Source organism: Mesoplodon bidens (genome assembly GCF_964165515.1).
Source record: "Mesoplodon bidens genome assembly, chromosome: 8".
NCBI lineage: Eukaryota > Metazoa > Chordata > Mammalia > Artiodactyla > Ziphiidae > Mesoplodon > Mesoplodon bidens.
In genome coordinates, this window is record NC_138165.1 from 80,722,987 (window position 1) to 80,744,331 (window position 21,345).

At 36.1% G+C, this 21,345-nt stretch overlaps 1 protein-coding gene across 7 annotated transcripts in view; it reads left to right on the top strand.

Moving 5' to 3' along the window:
• The window catches only part of NBEAL1 (neurobeachin like 1), a 181,770-nt gene that overhangs the window by 9,379 nt on the left and 151,046 nt on the right, over positions 1-21,345 (top strand). For all 7 annotated transcript variants that reach the window (XM_081241721.1, XM_081241722.1, XM_081241717.1 and 4 more), the window contains 2 exons: positions 11,439-11,530; positions 16,027-16,188. In XM_081241721.1, coding sequence (XP_081097847.1) covers positions 11,439-11,530; positions 16,027-16,188 — 254 coding nt within the window. The remainder of the gene's footprint in view (positions 1-11,438; positions 11,531-16,026; positions 16,189-21,345) is intronic.

Here is a 21,345-nt window from a genome sequence, read left to right on the forward strand (position 1 = left end):
TATATAGACTTTCTAATTTAGATTTATGCTCTAAGAAAAAGTAGTAAAGATGTTTTACTTTTATACCAAGCTTTAAAAGATTTTAAATTTAAGGTATACAAGTTAACTGTAGAAAATTTAGAAAATACAGATATGCAAAAAGAAAGTAAAAATTTCATTATTCAGAGATTTTTAGTTAAAGTAATTTTATGCATGTGATCGAAAAGTCTGTGTAAATTAGTTACGTTTACTACTACAAATCATTAGGATATCAAATTTGAAAAACTTCCATCTGATATGAAACTTGAATATTGTTTTAAACTTTTAAGTCCCATTTAAAAAGTGTCAATGTTATATTTAATTAATGCATACATAGTGATATGCTTTTCCTTTCTAAGGAATTTATTTAAGTCCAATTTAGCTAGTTTTTATTGGATGCCTACCATATGTACATGTTATTTACTGCCATTTTATCCATTGAATTTAATATTTTTCCTCTTTTAAAAAATTTGGTCATTTAAAAAAAATTAATAAACTATTTTTTTAGAGAAGTTTTAGGTTCACAGCAAAATTGAACGGAAAGTACAGGAGGTTCCTATGTACCCCCTGTCCCCATATATGCACAACCATCCCTATTATTGACATCCTGCACTGCAGTGCTACATGATCACTTGACTGACTTCCCAAAAACACTTGAAGCAGAAATTTCTTTACCTGTTAACTATGTGTGAAACTCCAAGATGAACACAAAAAGCAACAGGACATATTATACCTAACATTCCAATACTCTAGATGTTGGTCTTTTCAAGCCTTGCTAATTTTTACTGAGAATTCTCTGCACTCTATTGATCAGATGTAGAACTTCATTAAAGTAGTTATCTGAATGAATAGTTACTTAAAATTTAAGAAATACCTAAAGTAAAAAAATCTTTCTCATTAGAGGTTGGTTTATTCTAAGCCTATTTTTATGCACAGGCCTCTATTAGAATATTGCTTCTTTTGTTTGTGTTAAAATGGTTTCCAAATCTTTCCTGGATGTGACTGGCTTTTATCAGAATTTCCATCAAAATTTTATAACTTTCATCTGGTTAATTGACTGACTTCATCTGAGGTCATGCTTTTCCAACTAGAGTCAGTTTCCCACTTAGATTGTGGGATGTGAGACCTAAGGGAGGATGAATGAAGTCATCAGTGACCGCTTAGTTGAAGAGGTAGCATTTGATTGAGGTTTTAAAGAATTAATAGTTTAATAGTCACAGAGGGTGTTCCAGACACATATAAGGCATGAACAAAAGTACAAAGGAAAAGCAATCTTAGTATAGATTCTCATCATTAATGTCAAATTATACGCTGCTGCTCTGTTTTCATGCCTGTCTGTGTACACAATAACTTCATTTTACTGATTAATTTAGTATATATTTTGAAGACATTTTGAACAGCAGGTAATCTCAACATGTTGGAGTACCAGCTATGCACATAAATCTAGCAAAAGGACATCACTATGAACATCTGTTACCAGGTTTGCACAGGCAGTGACAAATATAACAGCAGCCTTTCTGACAGCAGTTGTAAGATGCATTTTGATTTCAAAGATGCCAAAATGTAAAAAATTATGTCTTAGAATCAGAGAAATATGGTATAAAAAGCAGTTGTAAAAAAGAATGTCTAGAAATAGGAAAGAAATCCCAATAATGATATTTAAAAACCAATAAATTGAATACGAGTTTAGATAGCTGAAGAGAATTAGAGTTGGAAGGGAGGTCACAAGAATTCTTTTAGGATATATCCTAGGAAGTCAAAGAGTTGGAAAATATGGAAGGTTCTGAAGGATAGTATGAAAACATTTAACAGATATTTAATTGGACTCTGAAAAGGAGAGTAAAGAAAGCATGAAACAAATGTTAATATTTGAGGAGATTGCAGGTGAGAGCTTTCCAGGATTGATGAAAGTTAGTAAAACTCAAGGAGAAAAAAATTTTAAAAATTCCATACCAAGATTCATCATAGTGAAACCACAGCGGTTTTGCAGAAAACCAAAGGGAAAGAGAAAATTCTGAAAAGCTGCCAGAGGAAAAAAAGATTATCTTCAAAGGGATTACACATTAATAGCTGATTTTTCAGTAATATGATGGAAGGGAAAGGATAATGCATTGATACCTTTAAAGAACAGACTAATGTAGAATTTCCAACCAAGTGACATTTTTTTCAAAGAGGAAAGTGAAATAAAGTCATTTTCAGCAAAACAACAGTTCATCAGGAAAATAACAGTTTTAAATTTGTGTGTACCTCATAACCTAGTCTCTGAAGCAAGCATTGACAGAACTACAGAGAAATGAACATATGACAATCATGGCAGTTTTTTTTTTTCAATTTATCATATTTTAGTATTTTTTTCTCAGTAATTGGTAGAATGAACAGACCAAAGAAAAAAATCAGTAAAGATACAGAAGATTTAAACAATAGGATCGACAAATTTAAAAGGGATTTATGTAGAACAACACCCATACATTCCTTTCAAGCACACATATTTACAAAAATGATGATATGACCTTAAAGCAAGTTTCAACAAATTTCAGATGATTGAAATAGAGTATGTTTTCTGACACGAATGTAGTTAAGGAAGAAATGTTGCTAAGGAAGAAATAGCAAAAAGATTTAAAAAAAAAGTCATGAACTACACTTTAAAACAAACCTTTGATTAAAGAACAAGTAATGAAGGAAAATTAGAATTTCGGGGAGGTGGAACTGAATGATGGTAGTAAGCATTTTAGAGCTTCTAAATGGGGGGCACCCATAGCATTACTTAGGACAATTTATGGCTATAAATGTGTTAGAGAAAGAGGCTAAAAATAAATGAACTAGTCATTTGTGGTAGCCAGCCTTCAAGATCCCTACCTCCTGGTATTCACACCCTTTTATAGTCCTCTCCTACATTGTATCAGGGTTTGTCTGTGACCAGTAGAATTTGGCAAAACTGATGGTATGTCATTTCCGAAATTAGAAAAGACACTGTTGTTTCCATCTCAGTTACTCTTTTTTTCCTTGGATCATTCGCTCTGGGGGAAGCAAGCTGCTATGTTGTGTGCAGCCCTATGGAGAAGCCCATGTTGTGAACAACTGAAACCTTGCCAACCACCACGTGAGTGAAGTTGAAAGTAGTTCCTTCAGCCCAGTCAAGCTTTGCTATGACTGCAGCCCTAGTTTCCATCTTCATTACAGGTTTGTGAGAAATGCTGAGCCACAGCCACCCACCTAAGCTGTTTTTGAATTCTTAGCCCTGAAAAACTGAGATGATATTTGTTGTTCAAGCTCCTAAATTTAATTTTTTATGTAGGAATATATTATTAATATATCATCCATTTCAAGAAGACAAGGAGGGGCCTCCCTGGTGGCGCAGTGGTTGGGAGTCCGCCTGCCGATGCAGGGGATACGGGTTCATGCCCCGGTCTGGGAGGATCCCATATGCCGCGGAGCGGCTGGGCCCGTGAGCCATGGCCGCTGGGCCTGCGCGTCCGGAGCCTGTGCTCCGCAACGGGAGAGGCCGCAGCAGTGAGAGGCCCGCATACCGCAAAAAGAGAAAAAAAAAAAAAAAAAAAAAAAGAAGACAAGGAAAGAACAGAATAGGACCAAAATAGAGTGAAGGAAATTGTGAGGGCTTTTTTTCTTTGATGTGAAAATTCTGAAATTTATTATTTTTCAGTTGTTGAAGGAAGTGTACATAAGAAGGTTGATGTGTATCACGGAATGTTCAATTTTAATAAAAATCATCATTATTTAGCAGCTTGGGATGAATGACATAAATACAATCTGTATCTGGATATAATTTTAATTAAGAATCTGGAAGTGAGTTTGAAAATAAATTAATAGCTCTTCCTTCTGCAAATCTTTCTTGTAGTCATGGTGGTATAAGGAAATTATAAGGTTTATGACAGAAATTATTCATAATAAAATACTGGACCTAGGAAAAGATAATCGGTAGTTTCTAACATCATGTAAGAGATAACTAGAAATTTATCTTTTGAAGGACATATGTAACACCACCTATGTCGTGTTTTTTTGGGAAAAAAAAAATCTCTGAATCTGACAGCCTGTAGATCTACTATTTCGCAGGAAATACAGAGGACTGAGGAACACGTTAAATGACATAAAGATGTGCAGTCAGCAAAATCCCTAATGTGAGAAATACTAAATCACAAATGGCCCAGTGTCTTCAACAAGTAAATAAGGGCAAAAAAAAAAAAAAAAAAAAAAAAAGAAATGTAATAGAAACCTAAAAAGACTTAAAAGATATACCAACAGTTTGCAATTTTTGGACTTTATTTGGGTCCTGATCTTATCAGTTAAGAAAGGCATTTGTAGGACTTCCCTTGGTGGTCCAGTGGTTAAGACTTTGCCTTTCAGTGCAGGGGGTGTGGGTTCAATCCCTGGTTGGGGAGCTAAGATCCCACATGCCTCGAGGCCAAAGAACCAAAACATAAAACAGAAGCAATATTGTAACAAATTCAATAAAGACTTTAAAAATGGTCTATATCAAAAAAAAGAGAAAAATTAAAAAAAGGCTTTTGTGAGCAAGTCAGAATTTGAACATCAACTGATATTAAAGAACTAATTTTTTTAGATATGATAATATTGTCATATTTTAAAAGATACCTTTTATGGATATACATTGAAATATTTGTGGATGAAATATGATATCTGGGTTTGCTTAAAAGTAACATTAGAGGATGGGGCTATAGGTGAAAGAAGATTGGTTATGCATGATTTGAAAGTTGTTGAAACTGAGTCATACCATTCTCTCCACCTTTTTTGTATGTTTGTGATTTCGTTTAATAAAATGCTTTTGGAAAGAGCAGAAATTAATAATAAACATAATAGAAAGGATCAACCAAATAAAAAGTTGGTTCTTTGATAAAATTAATGAAATTGAGTCAGGAAGATAAGGTTTGTGGTTGTATGCATTTCAAAAATTTCATATTCACCACTTCCAATGGCGTTCATAAGGCATAGTTCACCTTTTTAAAATTTATTTATTTATTTATTTACTTATTTGGTTGCACTCGCTCTTAGTTGCGGCTCGTGGGCTCCTTAGTTGCGGCAGGCGGGCTCCTTAGTTGTGGCATGCGAACTCTTAGTTGCTGCAGTTCCCTGACCAGGGGATGGAACCCGGGCCCCCTACATTGGGAGCGTGAAGTCTTAACCCCTGCGCCACCAGGGAAGTCCCGCATATGTCATCTTAAAGATAATGTATTGTTAAAAATCTTGTTTAATTTTGCTTACTTAGTGCTTCTCTAACTTGATTAAGCATAACCATCTTTCCTTTTTCTTTTTTTTAAACTTTTCAAATTGTATCTGTTCTCATCAAAACCGACAGTATTGTTAAGTACTGGCTTAGGAAATGGTGACTTCTCCAGTCTTATAATTCTATGCACCTGTCCCACTGCTTCCTGTCCTTTCCATGGTGGGACAATACCAAATATTGTACATCCTTTGAGCATATCTTGCTATTTTCTGTCTGGAATTCCCTTCTCCCCTCCTCTCTCCTTGAGAATATCTGCTTATGATTTGTGAAAACTTTTGAGTACTTTTATTACTCAGTTACCTCCAACCTTGACATATTCAGAAGCTCCCTCTGTATTGTTTTGATACTTTTCACAACTGTTCTACCTCTCATGATGTTTTGCACTTATTTGTTTATGCTCTTCTTTCCTACTGAGGAAATCTTGAGGACAAGATTATGGTTTTTTTTTAAATTGAGGAATAATTGATATAAGATTATGTTTTATCTTCATGTCCATAGAGTCTAGCACTGTCCCTGGTTGGTACATGGTTGGCATGTACTTATTAAATGTTTTTTGAAGCAGCTAAGTTCTATTAGAAAACCTTGAGGGCTGCCCTAGTGTTTCTGTGGGAGAAATTTATCTTCTTTTGCTAGGACATTAAAAATATGTTATGAATATAACTGACTGAAATGAACTTTTAAAATGCAACTCATATGTAAGTTGCAAGTTGCCCAACGTATGGTTGAAATATATGTATGTGTCTAAAAGTTTATAAAACTTGAAAGAATACTACAACCCAAATATCGTTGTGTGTAGGAAGCAGGGTGTTTCCCCCATTCTTACCTGTAACCCTAGCCCTTAAGAACTAGGTGAAATTGTATGGATCCCTTAATTCTATTACCCACTAAAGCCTCCCAGTGGAGCAGTGGATGTTATAAGAAGGTAAAAGCCTCCTGTGCTTTAATGTAATTTAAATAATCACATTTGGCTAGTGGTCACTGCCCTGGACAGCACATCTAAGTGTTTAGACTTCATCCTCTGGTAATGGGGGGACGTTGAAAGTATTTGAACAGGAGAGAAAAGACGATTAGATTCAAATTTAACAAACCCTATTAGTAACTGTGTGTAGGTGAGAGAAACTGAAGCTACAGAGACCTGTAGGAAGCTACATAACAGTCCAAATGAAGGACTGTCTTAACGGCAGATGATTGGATGAATATTTGAGTACAAAATCAATAAAGTTGATTTTAATTATTTTATAATTGCTTATTTTTTATTTTTTTTATTTTTTTATTTTTTTTTTCTTTTTGCGGTATGTGGGCCTCTCACTGTTGTGGCCTCTCCCGTTGCGGAGCACAGGCTCCGGACGCACAGGCCCAGAGGCCATGGCTCACGGGCCCAGCCGCTCCGCGGCATATGGGATCCTCCCAGACCGGGGCACGAACCCGTATCCCCTGCATCGGCAGGCGGACTCTCAACCACTGCGCCACCAGGGAGGCCCTATAATTGCTTATTTTATTGAGCATTTGCTAAATGTCTGGTATTGCTGAGTGCCTTACATGTATTATCTCATTCAGTGCTTTCAACAGCCCTATGAGGGGAAGTATTACCTTCATTTTATAGATCAAGAACAGATCAGAGAGATGAAGTAACTTGCCCAAAGTCACACTGAGAGCAAATGCAGAGATTTGAAAGGAAAAGAATACAGTGAAAATCATGTGGCACAGGGGATCATGAAATATTTAAATGTGTATGTGTAGCATAGAACATTCCTGTTTTGTGAGTGAGCCGTAATTTAGGCACATAATAGGTTATAAAAATAGCATTAGGGACTTATCTGGTGGTGCAGTCATTAAGAATCCACCTGCCAATGCAGGGGACACGGGTTCAATCCCTGGTCTGGGAAGATCCCACATGCTGCGGAGCAACTAAACCTGTGTGCCACAACTACTGAGCCTGTGCTCTAGAGCCTGCGAGCCACAACTGCTGAGCCCATGTGCCACAATTAGTGAAGCCCGTGCGCCCAGAGCCCGTGCTGCGTAACAAGAGAAGCCACTGCCGTGAGAAGCCTGTGCACCACAATGAAGAGTAGCCCCCGCTCGCCGCAACGAGAGAAAAACCATGTGCAGCAGCGAAACCCAATGCAGCCATAAGTAAATAAATAAATAAATTTAAAAATAAATTAATTTTTAAAAAGTAACATTATACTTAGCGTATACTATGTGCCCTTGACTAGGTTATTTAATTTTCACAACCCTGTAAAGAAAGCTACTATCATTATCTTCACTTTTATAGAAGAAACTGTTGTGCAAACATAGGGTGACTTGTTCAAGAAAGTGACAGAGCAGGGGTTAGAGTCCATGTAATCTGGCCTCAGTGCTCCTGTAGTACTTAATACATTTGTGTGTTGTGTTAATAAATATCATGCAAATGGAGAGATAGACCCTACTGTGGTGTTTCATTGTACCCAACTCTCTTAACCATGAAAGTGGCTAAGCTTGAGATTTAATTAATATTGTTTCTGGGTGTGTGGACATTTTTCCTTTTATGGCCTTTGGCAGTAAAGTATAGATCTTCTTAAGGGTTTACTCAGGCTGTATGGAATGTGGCTGTTTTATGTGTTAAATTGTTTATGGCCTTGAGTTTACTGATCCTTAGTTCCTCTTTTCCTCTTTTTGTCCACTAAGCTCCATTTTATTCCTGCTCACAGTTCAAAGACAGTGTAGTGTAGTGTAGTGTAGTGTAGTAGAAAGAGCACAGTTGGATTCATATATCTTTGCATTTTAATCCCAGCACTATCGATGGCTAGCTGTATGACTATGGATAAGTTATATATCCTTAGAACTTTGCTTTTCTAACCCGTAAAATGGGGAAAATGAAACCTTCTCTAGATGGTTGTAAGGAGTAAATGGGATGATGTATACTTTTTAAATACCTGCTATAATACTTTGCACATTGCAGAATCTCAAAAAAAAATGTAACTGCTTCATTTCTTACTAAATAAAACACTTCCAGCTTTAAGTACCATTTCTTTCTTTATAGTTAGTTGCTCAGCTTCGTAGGAGAACTCTGTACTTACCAAACTCTGAATTACCAAACACTTGGTAACTCTGACTTCCAGACTTTGAACCAGATATGGTGGAGTTTCTAAATAAACTATGAGGAGAAATACATTAATTCTTTATGGCATTATAAACTGTTTTGTGCTGAACTTACAGAGTTTATTAAAACTCTGCTTTATTAAAAAGGAACCATGATAAAGGAAAACTCCGGCTACTTGCATTTCTGGAGTCTTATCCTGATGAATGAATGAATGAATGAATGAATGAATGAATGAAGTGCTGGTTGGAAATGAAAAAAGCAATTAATGAGATCCTTGAGAAAATTTCTCACAAGAGGTAATTCTTTTTCTGAAATATTTCTGTCTTCTCAGTGATGATGTGGATTATAACAATTTATGATCTGATTCTGGAACAGTATATTAATAGAAAAAATAAATACACAAAAGGTTAGCAGTCTGCATATTCTGGGAACATTCTTTTAGGAATTCTGATTTGTGTGTAATGCTTTTATTTTAGGGAAATAAATTGAGTTCCCTTTATCCAAGAGCAGTGCCTAAACAGTGATACTTAGTGAGTAAGTAAGACTCCTGAGTATCATGTTGAAATTGACTAGAGTAAAAAAGTGTTAAGGAGGTGAAGGAAACAAATTTGAGCATCATTTTTAATGATGCAATTTATATTTAAAAAGACATTTCTGAGGAATCATGGTTTTTTCAAATCATCTTTGAGATGTAACTTACAGACCTTAAAATGCACAGATTTTTGGGCTTCCCTGGTGGCGCAGTGGTTGAGAATCTGCCTGCTAATGCAGGGGACATGGGTTCGAGCCCTGGTCTGGGAGGATCCCACATGCCGCGGAGCAACTAGGCCTGTGAGCCACAACTACTGAGCCTGCACGTCTGGAGCCTGCGCTTCGCAACAAGAGAGGTGGCAGTAGTGAGAGGCCCGCGCACCGCGATGAAGAGTGGCCCCCACTTGCCACAACTAGAGAAAGCCCCCGCACAGAAACGAAGACCCAACACAGCAAAAATTAATTAATTAATTAATAAACTCCACCCCCAACATCTTCTAAAAAAAATGCACAGGTTTTAAGTGTCAAATTTGATGAGTTTTGATACAAGCAAACATTTGTGTCACTACTACCTAATAAAACAAATGGAAAATTTCTATTACCTAGGAAAGTTTTCTTTGTGCCCGTTTGTAGTCAGTCCTCTGAAAGACAGTCAGTGATCTAATTTCTGTCACCATAGCCTGCTCTAGAACTTTGTATAAGTGAAATCACACAGTGTATATGCTTAATGCCTGGCGTCTTTTGCTCAACATGTTTTTGAAATTTCTGTTCCTTGTTGTATCAACAGTTCATTCATTGTTATTGCAGAATAGCATTCCATTGTGTGACTATACCACAATTCATCAGTTAACCTGTTGATAGAATTTTGGTTTGCTTCCAGTTTGGGGCTATTAAAAATAAATCTTCTATGAACATTTTTGTACAACTTGTTTTTGTGATATATGTTTTTACTTCTCTTAAGAGGAATGACTGGGCCATGAGGTAAATTTATGTTTAAAAGAAACTGCCAAACTGTTTTCCGAGTGATTATACCATTTTGTACTCCCACCAGAAATGTGAGTTCCGGTTACTCCACATCTTTACCAACACTTGGTATGGAAAGTCTTAAATTTTAGCCATTCTAGTGGGTGTGTAATGGTATTCCATTTCATTTTAATTTGCATTTCCCTGGATAACTAATAATGTTGAGAATGCTTTTGCATGCTACTTGGCCATTTGTGTATCTTCTTTTGTGAAATGTCTGAGCCTTTTGCCCATTTTTTTTTTTTTTGCTGTACACGGGCCTCTCACCGTTGTGGCCTCTCCCGCTGTGGAGTACAGGCTCCGGATGCACAGGCTCAGCGGCCATGGCTCACGGGACCAGCCTCTCCGCGGCATGTGGGATCTTCCCAGACCGGGGCACGAACCCATGTCCCCTGCATCGGCAGGCGGACTCTCAACCACTGCGCCACCAGGGAAGCCCCTTTTGCCCATTTTTAAATTGAGTTGTACTATTTACATTGATTCATAGGAGTTCTTTATATATTCTTGGTACAAGTCCTTTGTCATATATGTACTGAGAATATTTTCAGCTGGCATATGGCTTGCCTTTTCATTTTCTTCATGGTGTCTTCTGATGAATCAAAGTTTTAAATTTTGGTTAAGACGAATTATTCTTTTTTTCTTTTTTTGCTTTGTGATTTTTGTGTCCTAGCTAAGAAATCTTTGTCTACCCCAAGGTTGCAAAGGTATTCTGTATTTTCTTTTACAAGATTTTGTAGTTTTTATGTTTAGGTTAATGATCCATCTCCCATTTTATTTTATTTATGCATTTTATATTTTTCATTAATTCATTGGGCACCTGGTCAATGCCAGGAACTGTTTTAGGCACTTGGTGTCCATTAGTAAACAAAAAGAAATCACTTGTGGTGGGCCCTTAGATAGGCCTTGAAATTGTGAAGCCTACAGTCTAGGGGAAATGACAGATAATAAATTAATAAATAAATAAATTATACAGTATGTTAGAAGGTGAGAAAGCACCATGAGGTGGGACAACAGAATAGGGTAGAAGGTAAAGTTAGTGAGAAGGTTTGTAACTTTAAGAAAGGGTGGTAAAATTTGGCTTCATTGAGAATAAGCCATTTAAAGAATGACCTGAAGATGTAGGAATTAGCCATTCAACTATCTGGTGGAAGAGTGTCCTGGGTAGAGAAAACAGCCATTGCAAAGGCCTGAGATGGGAGCATGTCTGGTATGTCCCAGTAACAGCCAGGAAGCCTGTATAGTACAGGGTGACAGTGGATAAGGCCACAGAGATAAGGAAGGGCAAATTGTTTAGAATCTTATAGGACATTTTTCAGATTGTAGCTCTTTGTGTGAGTGCCATGGATTCACTATACTTAATACACATTTTAAAACAACACATATGTCTTCTCTATATCATTTAGAGATTTCATATTATTGATTCTTTAGATTTATCAATTCATATCTGCTCAATAGGAGTGAGAGCATTTTTAAAAAAAATTCCTGACAGATGTACTTAATATTAAAATGGTTTTCTTATTTCAGAAAGATCCAGATTACCTGAAGCTGTGGTTGGACAATTTTGTTTCTAGCTATGAACAATTCTTAGATGTTGACTTTGAAAAGCTGCCTACCAGGTATGTTGAAACACTTAATTTCCTACCCTTGGGTGAGTTTGTTAATTTTTGGTACAAAAACTTCATTGATGACATTACAAGGATGGCAGTTATGTGACACACATGCTACTCCTGCATGACCCTGCTTTCATGGCAGACATTTCTGATTGATCACAGCAGTCTTTCTTGCTGATACTAGATGTGACTTCTAGAAGCCTCTTCTTCACTTTGTTAAGTCACTGGCAACTGGGTGTCCTGCAATTCATTTCAGTTCTGACACTACCTGGAGTTAGCGCCAGATCCCGTGAGTTAAAGGCAAAGTCCTCCACAAGACTGCCCTCACTTCAGGCATCATTAGCAAGTCTTGGGAGCCACCGACATTTCTGATCAACAGGCTATAAATTTAGGGGTTGTCATGACTCCCTCAGGTTCAATAATTTGTTAGATTAATTCACAGAATTCACTGAAAGTTCTATACTTATGATTACAGTATTATTATAAAGGATACGTGTAGGACAGGGCCTGGGAGGGTCTTAGATGCAGGGCTTCCATGCTCTTTGGAGTCAGGGCATGTTGCTCTCCCTGAACATCAGTGCATTCAAAGAAGGAAGCTCTTTGAGCTTTGGGTGTCAGAGTTTTGTTGGGTCTTATTACTTCATTGACCGTGTGATTGAACTCAGTCTCCGGCTCCTCTCCCCTCCCAGAAAGTTGGGGGTGGTGAGTTATTCAGATGTGGCCAGCCCCTTTTTTGAAACTATCTAAGGGTCCACCATGCGTCACTTCACTCATTTGTATAAAATTTCTTTATTATATGACAGGCATTCTGCTGTAGTTGAAACTCATTATACTTCTTTTCCTGGTTTTAGAGAAGGGCCTTAGAAAACATCTTGGAGGAGGTTAAGTTTTCAGATTTTTAAAAACTAGGTTTGAAAATCATAAAATGAGGGAAAAATAAACATCTTGGAAGAGGTTGAGTTTTAAAAACTAGGTTTGAAAGTCATAAAATGAGGGAAAAATTAACATCTTACGGAAATGTATAAGTGCAAGTACAAATATTTTCTCCCATTCCTCTGCCTACATCTGTTTCTGCAATCTCACTGTTCCCAGGCCCACTTCCCAGATAAAGTTCGTATTGTATCTCAAGTCATCTTGTGGACCTAGGTAAGAGAGGTTAGGTTTCCTGTGGTTAAAAGCTGGAGAAAGGAAGACATACTTTTAACCACAAAAGGAACTCCATTTACAGAGATGTGTTGAGAGAGGAGGGGAGAAATGGGTGGTGGTTGAGGATGAAAAAGTATCTGGTGAATTAAAAATCTTCAAGGACGAAAATATTTGCAGTTTGGGGGTGGAAGTAAGCAGTGAGAGTTTGGACACAGGTGAGTTGAATCTGGAGAATCACATAGGAGCCAGATCACGAAGTGCCACAAATGCATTGCTAATGGACTTTGGCTTTTTGTTATGGAAGATACAAGGCTCTACTAAAGAATTTTCTGCATAAGAGTATCATGATCAAGTTTGTTTTTTAAAGGTCACTTTGGTGGCATTATGGAGGTTGGATTGGAAAGGGTTAAGACTGAAGGCAAGAAGCCCAGTTAAGAGGTAATTGTAATAATTCAGAGAAAAAAATCATTAGAGCTTTGGACCAAGGCAGTGAACTTAAGAAACAATATGGTTATGCTCAGAAAGCACAAGTACTTCATTTATAAATACAATTTCAGAGTTCTTCCCCATTAGATTATTTGTAACAGGTTTATAAAGGTTGAAAATCAGTATTAAATCTTGAACTCAAAATAAGATTATGTATTATTTATTTATTTATTTATTTATTTATTTTTTGCGGTACGCGGGCCTCTCACTGTTGTGGCCTCTCCCGTTGCGGAGCACAGGCTCCGGACGCGCAGGCTCAGCGGCCATGGCTCATGGGCCCAGCCGCTCCGCAGCATGTGGGATCTTCCTGGACCGGGGCATGAACCCGTGTCCCCTGCATCGGCAGGTGGACTCTCAACCACTGCGCCACCAGGGAAGCCCAAGATTATGTATTATTGATTTCTACTCATAAAAGATTATTCTTGTAGTTTATACTTAGGAGTGCTTTTATTTTAAAAATTTATAGCTCATTTTAAATCATGAGCCTAAGGATCTTATGGAGTCAGGATTTTGGCCTTTGAATGCTTGGGGTTTTGTAAGATGCACTTGTTATCATCCATGCATTATAAATGTCTCCTTCCTTGGGAGGTCATTTCTAAAAACACTATGTAGACTTATATTGCCACTATATTTAAAGTAAGATGAAGAATCTCAAGAGCGTTTTTTTACTTGTGATTTAGTTGGTTTATTTAAAATTATATTTCATATCTTTGTCTTTCAAACTGAACCATGAATTTAGATTTTGCTTGTAGTAAATTTCAATTTTTAAGTGAATATTATATGTAAGATGTGTAAAACTAGTCTAGTCACCTTAAAGATAAGAAACTCACAGATAATCCTCATTTAAAGTATACTGACTTTTATAGAATTTCCAAGTTAGAGAATTCATAATACAAGGCAAGGACTGCTTTTACCAGATTATAAAGCCTTGAAATTTAAGCTGGACTTTTTCCTACGTTAGAGAGAACAATTGACAGCTGTTTACAATAGACATTGACTAGGCAAATTGAGGAGTGGAAAAGATTTCTGGAGTTTGGGAAATTTCGGCAAAAGGAGCTTAGAATTTTGGACAGTAAAGTCCTAGAGGTGGGAAAATTCTTCTAGATTCTTAAATCCTCATCACATTAGGAACAAGGCCAAAAATTCCAACTTTGTCTATATGCCATGTCCTAAGTAAGCCCCAATTTTATACTGAGAGTCAGTTTAAAAAAAAAAAGATTGCTCTTTTAGAAGTTAATATTTTTTCTGCCCAGTTAAATCAAAATGTGTGTAAATAGAAAATGGGACAATTAAGGACAAAAGGAACTACTCTTTTAAATAACTAATATGGAATATTGGGAAATCTAATGTCTTCTTGCTTGTTGATTTAACATTTTTTGGAAAAGTGCAGAGGAATAGTTTCACTTAGTCTTGAAAATCAGTTATATTTAAATGTTTGTTTATTATTTTGAAGTTACTCTGGTTTTTCTAATCACCTCTTCTTAGCTCTCCAGAAAAAAATTAAATATAAAAATGAGTGTTTCTGATATCATCTATAAATAAGAGAGAATGGAAGAATCCAAAGCTGCAAGTGAAATGATGCCCAGACTAAAATGAAACATGTAGTTTTAGAACATGGTTATATAGTATTAGGCAACCTTGGTAGTATGCTTTGTGACTTGTGTTTATTTTATAAAATGCTTTATTAATTTATGTTGTAAGGTGGTTCAGGAAGAGGCTAATAATATTTACATATGTGTTTATGTGACCACTGCTAAGATGCTTCAAATTTCTTTGTCTACAGTGAATGCCTTTTACTCAATGTAAAAATAGTACTAATACTTCATGTTACGCCTTATCTGAAGAAGAGACTATTATAAAGTATAATTGTCATTTAATCATGGAAACTCTTCACAGTGCTTCTTTGCTATTTGAGCATTTTTCTTAACAGAGATAGGGAAATAAGTATACAGTGGCTTATGAAAAGATTCTGAGGCTTTAGAGATAGTATATTTAAAATGCATTACATATTTAGAGTTCTTTACATACTTTAAAGCTGAAAATGCACATTGACTTTCTGGTTTCAGAGCCCAGTGAAATAGGGTGGATATCTGATATTACAGTTTTATAGATTAGGGAACTTCAGAGATTAAATGAAGTGCTTCATGTTACAGAGGTGGAACTTAGTATGCAGGCTTCTGACTTTGAATCTAGGGGGTTTTAATGTGAGAGGCACATGCAAAGAGCCAGTTACATCTGGTATTGGCTTTTGCCCATAAAGAACCATATTGTCTTCTTACACGGAAACCACCTGTCACAAAATATTGATGTATTGCTTTAAAAGAGTCTTCTATTGATGCTCATGCTTGGGGTTCTACATTCACCTCTATCTTTCTCCTTTCCTTTTGCTAGTTATCTTCTCTCCCTCTTCTGATCAGATGGCTTAGGGACCCTATAGGTAGGTGAATATTGTTTATTTAGTAAAGCAGTTAACAGATATTAAACTAGTTATAGGTACTTCATTTTTATTTGCTAGTTACCGTTTCTTTTAGAAATGGTATAGACACATTGTATTTCTAAATAGTAGAAGGTGAACTAATCTTATATTTTAAATATTTTCTTTAACAATAGCACAATTGAAAATACTAAACAGCCTTTTTCTCTCTCTCTTTTCAGTAAGCCTCTTCTGAAGTAAGACTAACTACTCTGCTCTAATAATCTTCTAAAATGTCACTATTCATTTGGTGGTACCATGCAGAGAGGAAGGCACAGAAAGCTGAACTAAAAGAACTTCTTTAGGATTTGAGCTGAAAATGTAGTTACTTTAAAGTGCCACAGATTTTCGTCCTGTATTTAAACACCCTTCTTATTTTGTTCCCCTTATATTGTAGGGTAGATGATGTGCCTCCAGGAATATCTCTGCTTCCTGATAATATTCTGCAGGTTCTGAGGACCCAGCTTCTACAGTGTGTTCAGAAAATGGCAGATGGGTTAGAGGAAGAACAACAAGCCTTGTCAGTTTTGCTTGTCAAGTTCTTCATTATTCTTTGCAGGTATCTGGTACAAATAAACTAGTTATCTGTTTTAAATAATTATTGGCAAACTAATAATGCATTTATTGGTTATTAATGATGTTTGTTGTTCATATGGAGCTTTTAAGGATGAGTGCAGCTTTTGCAATAGGCTTGTGGTTTGTTATTTTATTGGAAAGCCTTTTACTATATCTACTTAGAGAGATTCAGCCAGGATAAAAAATAATTGCCTTAGAGTAAAGACAATGACAGTTTTTACTTAAGAATTTATTGCACTGGTATTTTCTATATGGTCCTCACCAATAAACATGTACATACACATTTTTATACTGTGCGTTATCATTTGTGAAATGTATTTTTCTAATCTTTCATTTTATAATTTTACCAAAGAAAGTATAATTATTCCATAGCTTATATTTCCAGATTTATAGATGATTAGGTCTGTGGTACTTAAATTTTGGTGTGCATTAATGTCAACTGGGAAGCTTAATAGAAATACAGAGTTTGAGCCTTACGTATGGCAGTTCTGATCCAAAAGAGCTCAGGCATTTTGAATTTTCACACATTCCATTAATCTGCATATAAGAATTTGAGAACCGTTGGGTTAGGGGCATCACATGCCTCTTAAAATCTGTCTTCTTTTCTTGTTCTTAGAGGAAAAGCTTTCAGTCTTTTACCATTTAGTATGATATTTGCTGTGAAATTTTTATATATAGGTATTATTATGTTGAGGTAGTTTCCTTCTGTTCCTAGTTTGCTGAATGTTGTTATCAGGAATGGTTGCTGAATTTTGTCAAAATGCTTTTCTGCATTAATTGAGATGATCGTCTGGGTTTTTTTCCCCTTTATTCTGTTAATATGGCATATTACATTGATCAGCTTTCATATGTTTAACCATCCTTGCATTCCAGGAATAAATCCCACTTAGTCATAGTGTGTAATACTTTTAATATGCTGTTGAATTCTCTTTGCTAGTATTTTGTTGAAGATCTTTGCATTAATGTTCATAAGGGATGTTGGCTGGTAGTTTTCATGTAGTCTCTTGTTTGGCTTTGGGATCAGGGTAATACTGGCCTCATATAATGAGTTAGAAAGTGTTCCTTCCTCTTCAGTTTTTTGGAAAATTTTGAGAAGGATTGGCATTAGTTCTTCTTTAAATGTTTTGTAGACTTCATGAGTGAAAACATCAGGTCCAGGACTGCTTTTTGGGGAGAGTTTTGATTACTGATTCAGTTTCCTTACTAGTTGTAGGTCTATTCCGATTATTTATTTCATCATGGTTTAATCTTGGCAGATTTTGTGTTTCTAGGAATTTGTCCATTTCATCTATGTTATTCAATTTCTTGTTGTACAGTTGTTCATAGTACTCTCTAATAATCCTCTTTATTTCTGTAGTATCAGTAGTAATGTCCACACTTTCATTTTTGATGTTAGTAATCTGATTCGTCTCTTTTTTCTTAGTCTGTCTAGCTAAAGATTTGTCAATTTTGTTGATGTCTCCAAGGAACTAATTTTTGGTTTCATTGATTTTCTCTATTTTTTTTTTTTTTTTTTTTTTTGCGGGCCTCTCACTGTTGTGGCCCCTCCCGTTGCAGAGCACGGGCTCCGGACGGGCAGGCTCAGCGGCCATGGCTCACGGGCCCAGCTGCTCCGCGGCATGTGGGATCTTCCTGGACCGGGGCACGAACCCGTGTCCCCTGCATCGGCAGGCGGACTCTCAACCACTGCGCCACCAGGGAAGCCCCGATTTTCTCTATTTTTATAAATTTATTTTTATCTCTGCTCTGATCTTTATCATTTCCTTCTTTCTACTAGCTTTGGGTTTAGTTTGTTCTTCCTTGTCTGATTCCTTAAGTTGTAATATTAGGTAGTTGGTTTCTTGTTCTGTTTTTTTTTTATTGTAAGCACTTATACCTATAAAATTCTCCCTTTGCACCACTTTCATTGCCTCTCATAAGTTTTGGTAAGTCATGTTTTCCTTTTCATTCATCTTAAGTATTTTCTAATTTCCCTTGTGGGTTTCTTCTTTGATCCATTGATTATTTAAAAGTATTTTGGTTAATTTCCACAGTTTTGTGAATTTTTCAGTTTTCTTTATGTTATTGATTTTTAACTGCATCCTGTTGTGGTTAGAGAAGATACTTTGTATGATATCTGTCATTTTAAATCTGTTGAGACTTAATTTGTGGCCTAATATAGTGTCTATCCTGTAAAATGTCTCAAGTGCACTTGAGAAGAATGTTTGTTCTGTTGTTGTTGGGTAGAGTGACCTGTATATGTTTCTTAGAGTTATTAGATTTACTGTGTTGTCCTCTCTTGCTTTACTTATCTTCTATCTAGTTGTTTTATCCATTATTGTGGATGAGGTATTGAAATCTCCAGCTATTACGGAAGAACTATATATTTCTCTCTTCAATTCTGTCACTATTTGCTTCATATGTTTTGATGGTCTGTCATTAGGTACGTAAATGTTCATAATTGTTATATCTTTTTGCTAGTATAATGCCTTTGTTATATATAATATCATATATACTTTTATTACATTATATTGTACCTTTTATTTATTTTTAACATCTTTATTGGAGTAATAATTGCTTTACAATGTTGCGTTACTTTCTGCTGTATAACAAAGTAAATCAGCTATATGCATACATATATCCCCATATCCTCTCCCTCTTACCTCTCCCTCCCACCCTCCTTATCCTACCTCTCTAGGTGGTCTCAAAGCACTGAGCTGATCTCCCTGTGCTAGGTAGCTGCTTCCCACTAGCTATCGATTTTACATTTGGTAGTGTATATATGTCAGTGTTACTCTCTCACTTCATCCCAGGTTACCCTTCCCCCTCCCCATGTCCTCAAGTCCATTCTCTATGTCTGTGTCTTTATTCCTGTCCTGCCCCTAGGCTCATCAGAACCATTTTTTTTTAGATTCCATATATATGTGTTAGCATATGGTATTTGTTTTTCTCTTTCTGACTTACTTCACTCTGTATGACAGACTCTAGGTCCATCCACCTCACTACAAATAATGCAATTTCATTTTTTTTATGGCTGACTAATAATCCAATGTTTATATGTGCCACATCTTTATCCATTCATCTGTCGATGGACAGTTAGGTTGCTACCATGTCCAGGCTATTATTAATAGTGCTGCATTGAACATTGTGGTACATGACTCTTTTTGAGTTATGGTTTTCTCAAGATATATGCCCAGGAGTGGGATTACTGGGTAATATAGTAGTTCTATTTTTAGTTTTTTAAGGAACCTCCATACTGTTCTCCATAGTGGCTGTATCAATTTACATTCCCACAAACAGTGCAAGAGGGTTCCCTTTTCTCCACACCCTCTCCAGCATTTATTGTTTGTAGACTTTTTGATGATGGCCATTCTGATCGGTGTGAGATGATATCTCATTGTAGTTTTGATTTGCATTTCTCTAATGATTAATTATGTTGAGCATTCTTTCATGTGTTTGTTTGTTGCCAATCTGTATATCTTTGGAGAAATGTCTGTTTAGGTCTTCTGCCCATTTTTGGATTGGGTTGTTTGTTTTTTTTTGATATTGAGCTGCATGAGCTGCTTGTAAATTTTGGAGATTAATCCTTTGTCAGTTGCTTCATTTGCAAATATTTTCTCCCATTCTCAGGGTTCTCTTTTTGTCTTGTTTATGGTTTCCTTTGCTATGCAAAAGCTTTTAAGTTTCATTAGGTCACATTTGTTTATTTTTGTTTTTATTTCCATTTCTCTAGGAGGTGAGTCAAAAAGGATCTTGCTGTGATTTATGTCATAGAGTGTTCTGCCTATGTTTTCCTCTAAGAGTTCTATAATGTTTGACCTTACATTTAGGTCTTTAATCCATTTTGAGTTTATTTTTGTATATGGTATTAGGAAGTGTTCTAATTTCATTCTTTTACATGTAGCTGTCCAGTTTTCACAGCACCACTTATTGAAGAGGCTGTTTTTTCTCCGCTGTATATTCTTGCCTCCTTTATCAAAGATAAGGTGACCACATGTGCGTGGGTTTATCTCTGGGCTTTCTATCCTGTTCCATTGATCTGTATTTCTGTTTTTGTGCCAGTACCATACTGTCTTGATTACTGTAGCTTTGTAGTGTAGTCTGAAGTCTGGGAGCCTGATTCCTCCAGCTCCGTTTTTCGTTCTCAAGATTGCTTTGGCTATTCGGGGTCTTTTGTGTTTCCATACAAATTGTGAAATTTTTTGTTCTAGTTCTGTGAAAAATGCCAGTGGTAGTTTGATAGGGATTGCATTGAATCTGTAGATTGCTTTGGGTAGTAGAGTCATTTTCACAATGTTGATTCTTCCAATCCAAGAACATGGTATATCTCTGTATCTGTTTGTATCATCTTTAATTTCTTTCATCAGTGTCTTATAGTTTTCTGCATACAGGTCTTTTGTCTCCTTAAGTAGGTTTATTCCTAGGTATTTTATTCTTTTTGTTGCAGTGGTAAATGGGAGTGTTTCCTTCATTTCTCTTTCAGATTTTTCATCATTAGTGTATTGGAATGCAAGAGATTTCATTTATTTTGTTAATTTTTGTAAAATTAATTTCATTAATTTTTCATAAATTTGTGCATTAATTTTGTATCCTGCTACTCTACCAAATTCATTGTTTAGCTCTAACAGTTTTTTGGTAGCATGTTTAGGATTCTCTGTGTATAGTATCATGTCATCTGCAAACGTGACAGTTTTACTTCTTCTTTTCTGATTTGGAGTCATTTTATTTCTTTTTCTTCTCTGATTGCTGTGGCTGAAACTTCCAAAACTATGTTGAATAATAGTGGTGAGAATGGGCAACCTTGTCTTGTTCCTGATCTTAGAGGAAATGGTTTCAGTTTTTCACCATTGCAAATGATGTTGGCTGTGGGTTTTGTCATATATAGCCTTCAGTATGTTGAGGTAGGTTCCCTCTATGCCTACTTTCTGGAGAGTTTTTATCATAAATGGGTGTTGAATTTTGTTGAAAGCTTTTTCTGCATCCGTTGAGATTATCATATGGTTTTTATCCTTCAATTTGTTAATATGGTGTATCACGTTGATTGATTTGCATATGTTGAAGAATCCTTGCATTCCTGTGATAAACCCCACTTGATCATGGTGTATGATCCTTTTAATGTGCTGTTGGATTCTGTTTGCTAGTATTTTGTTGAGGATTTTTG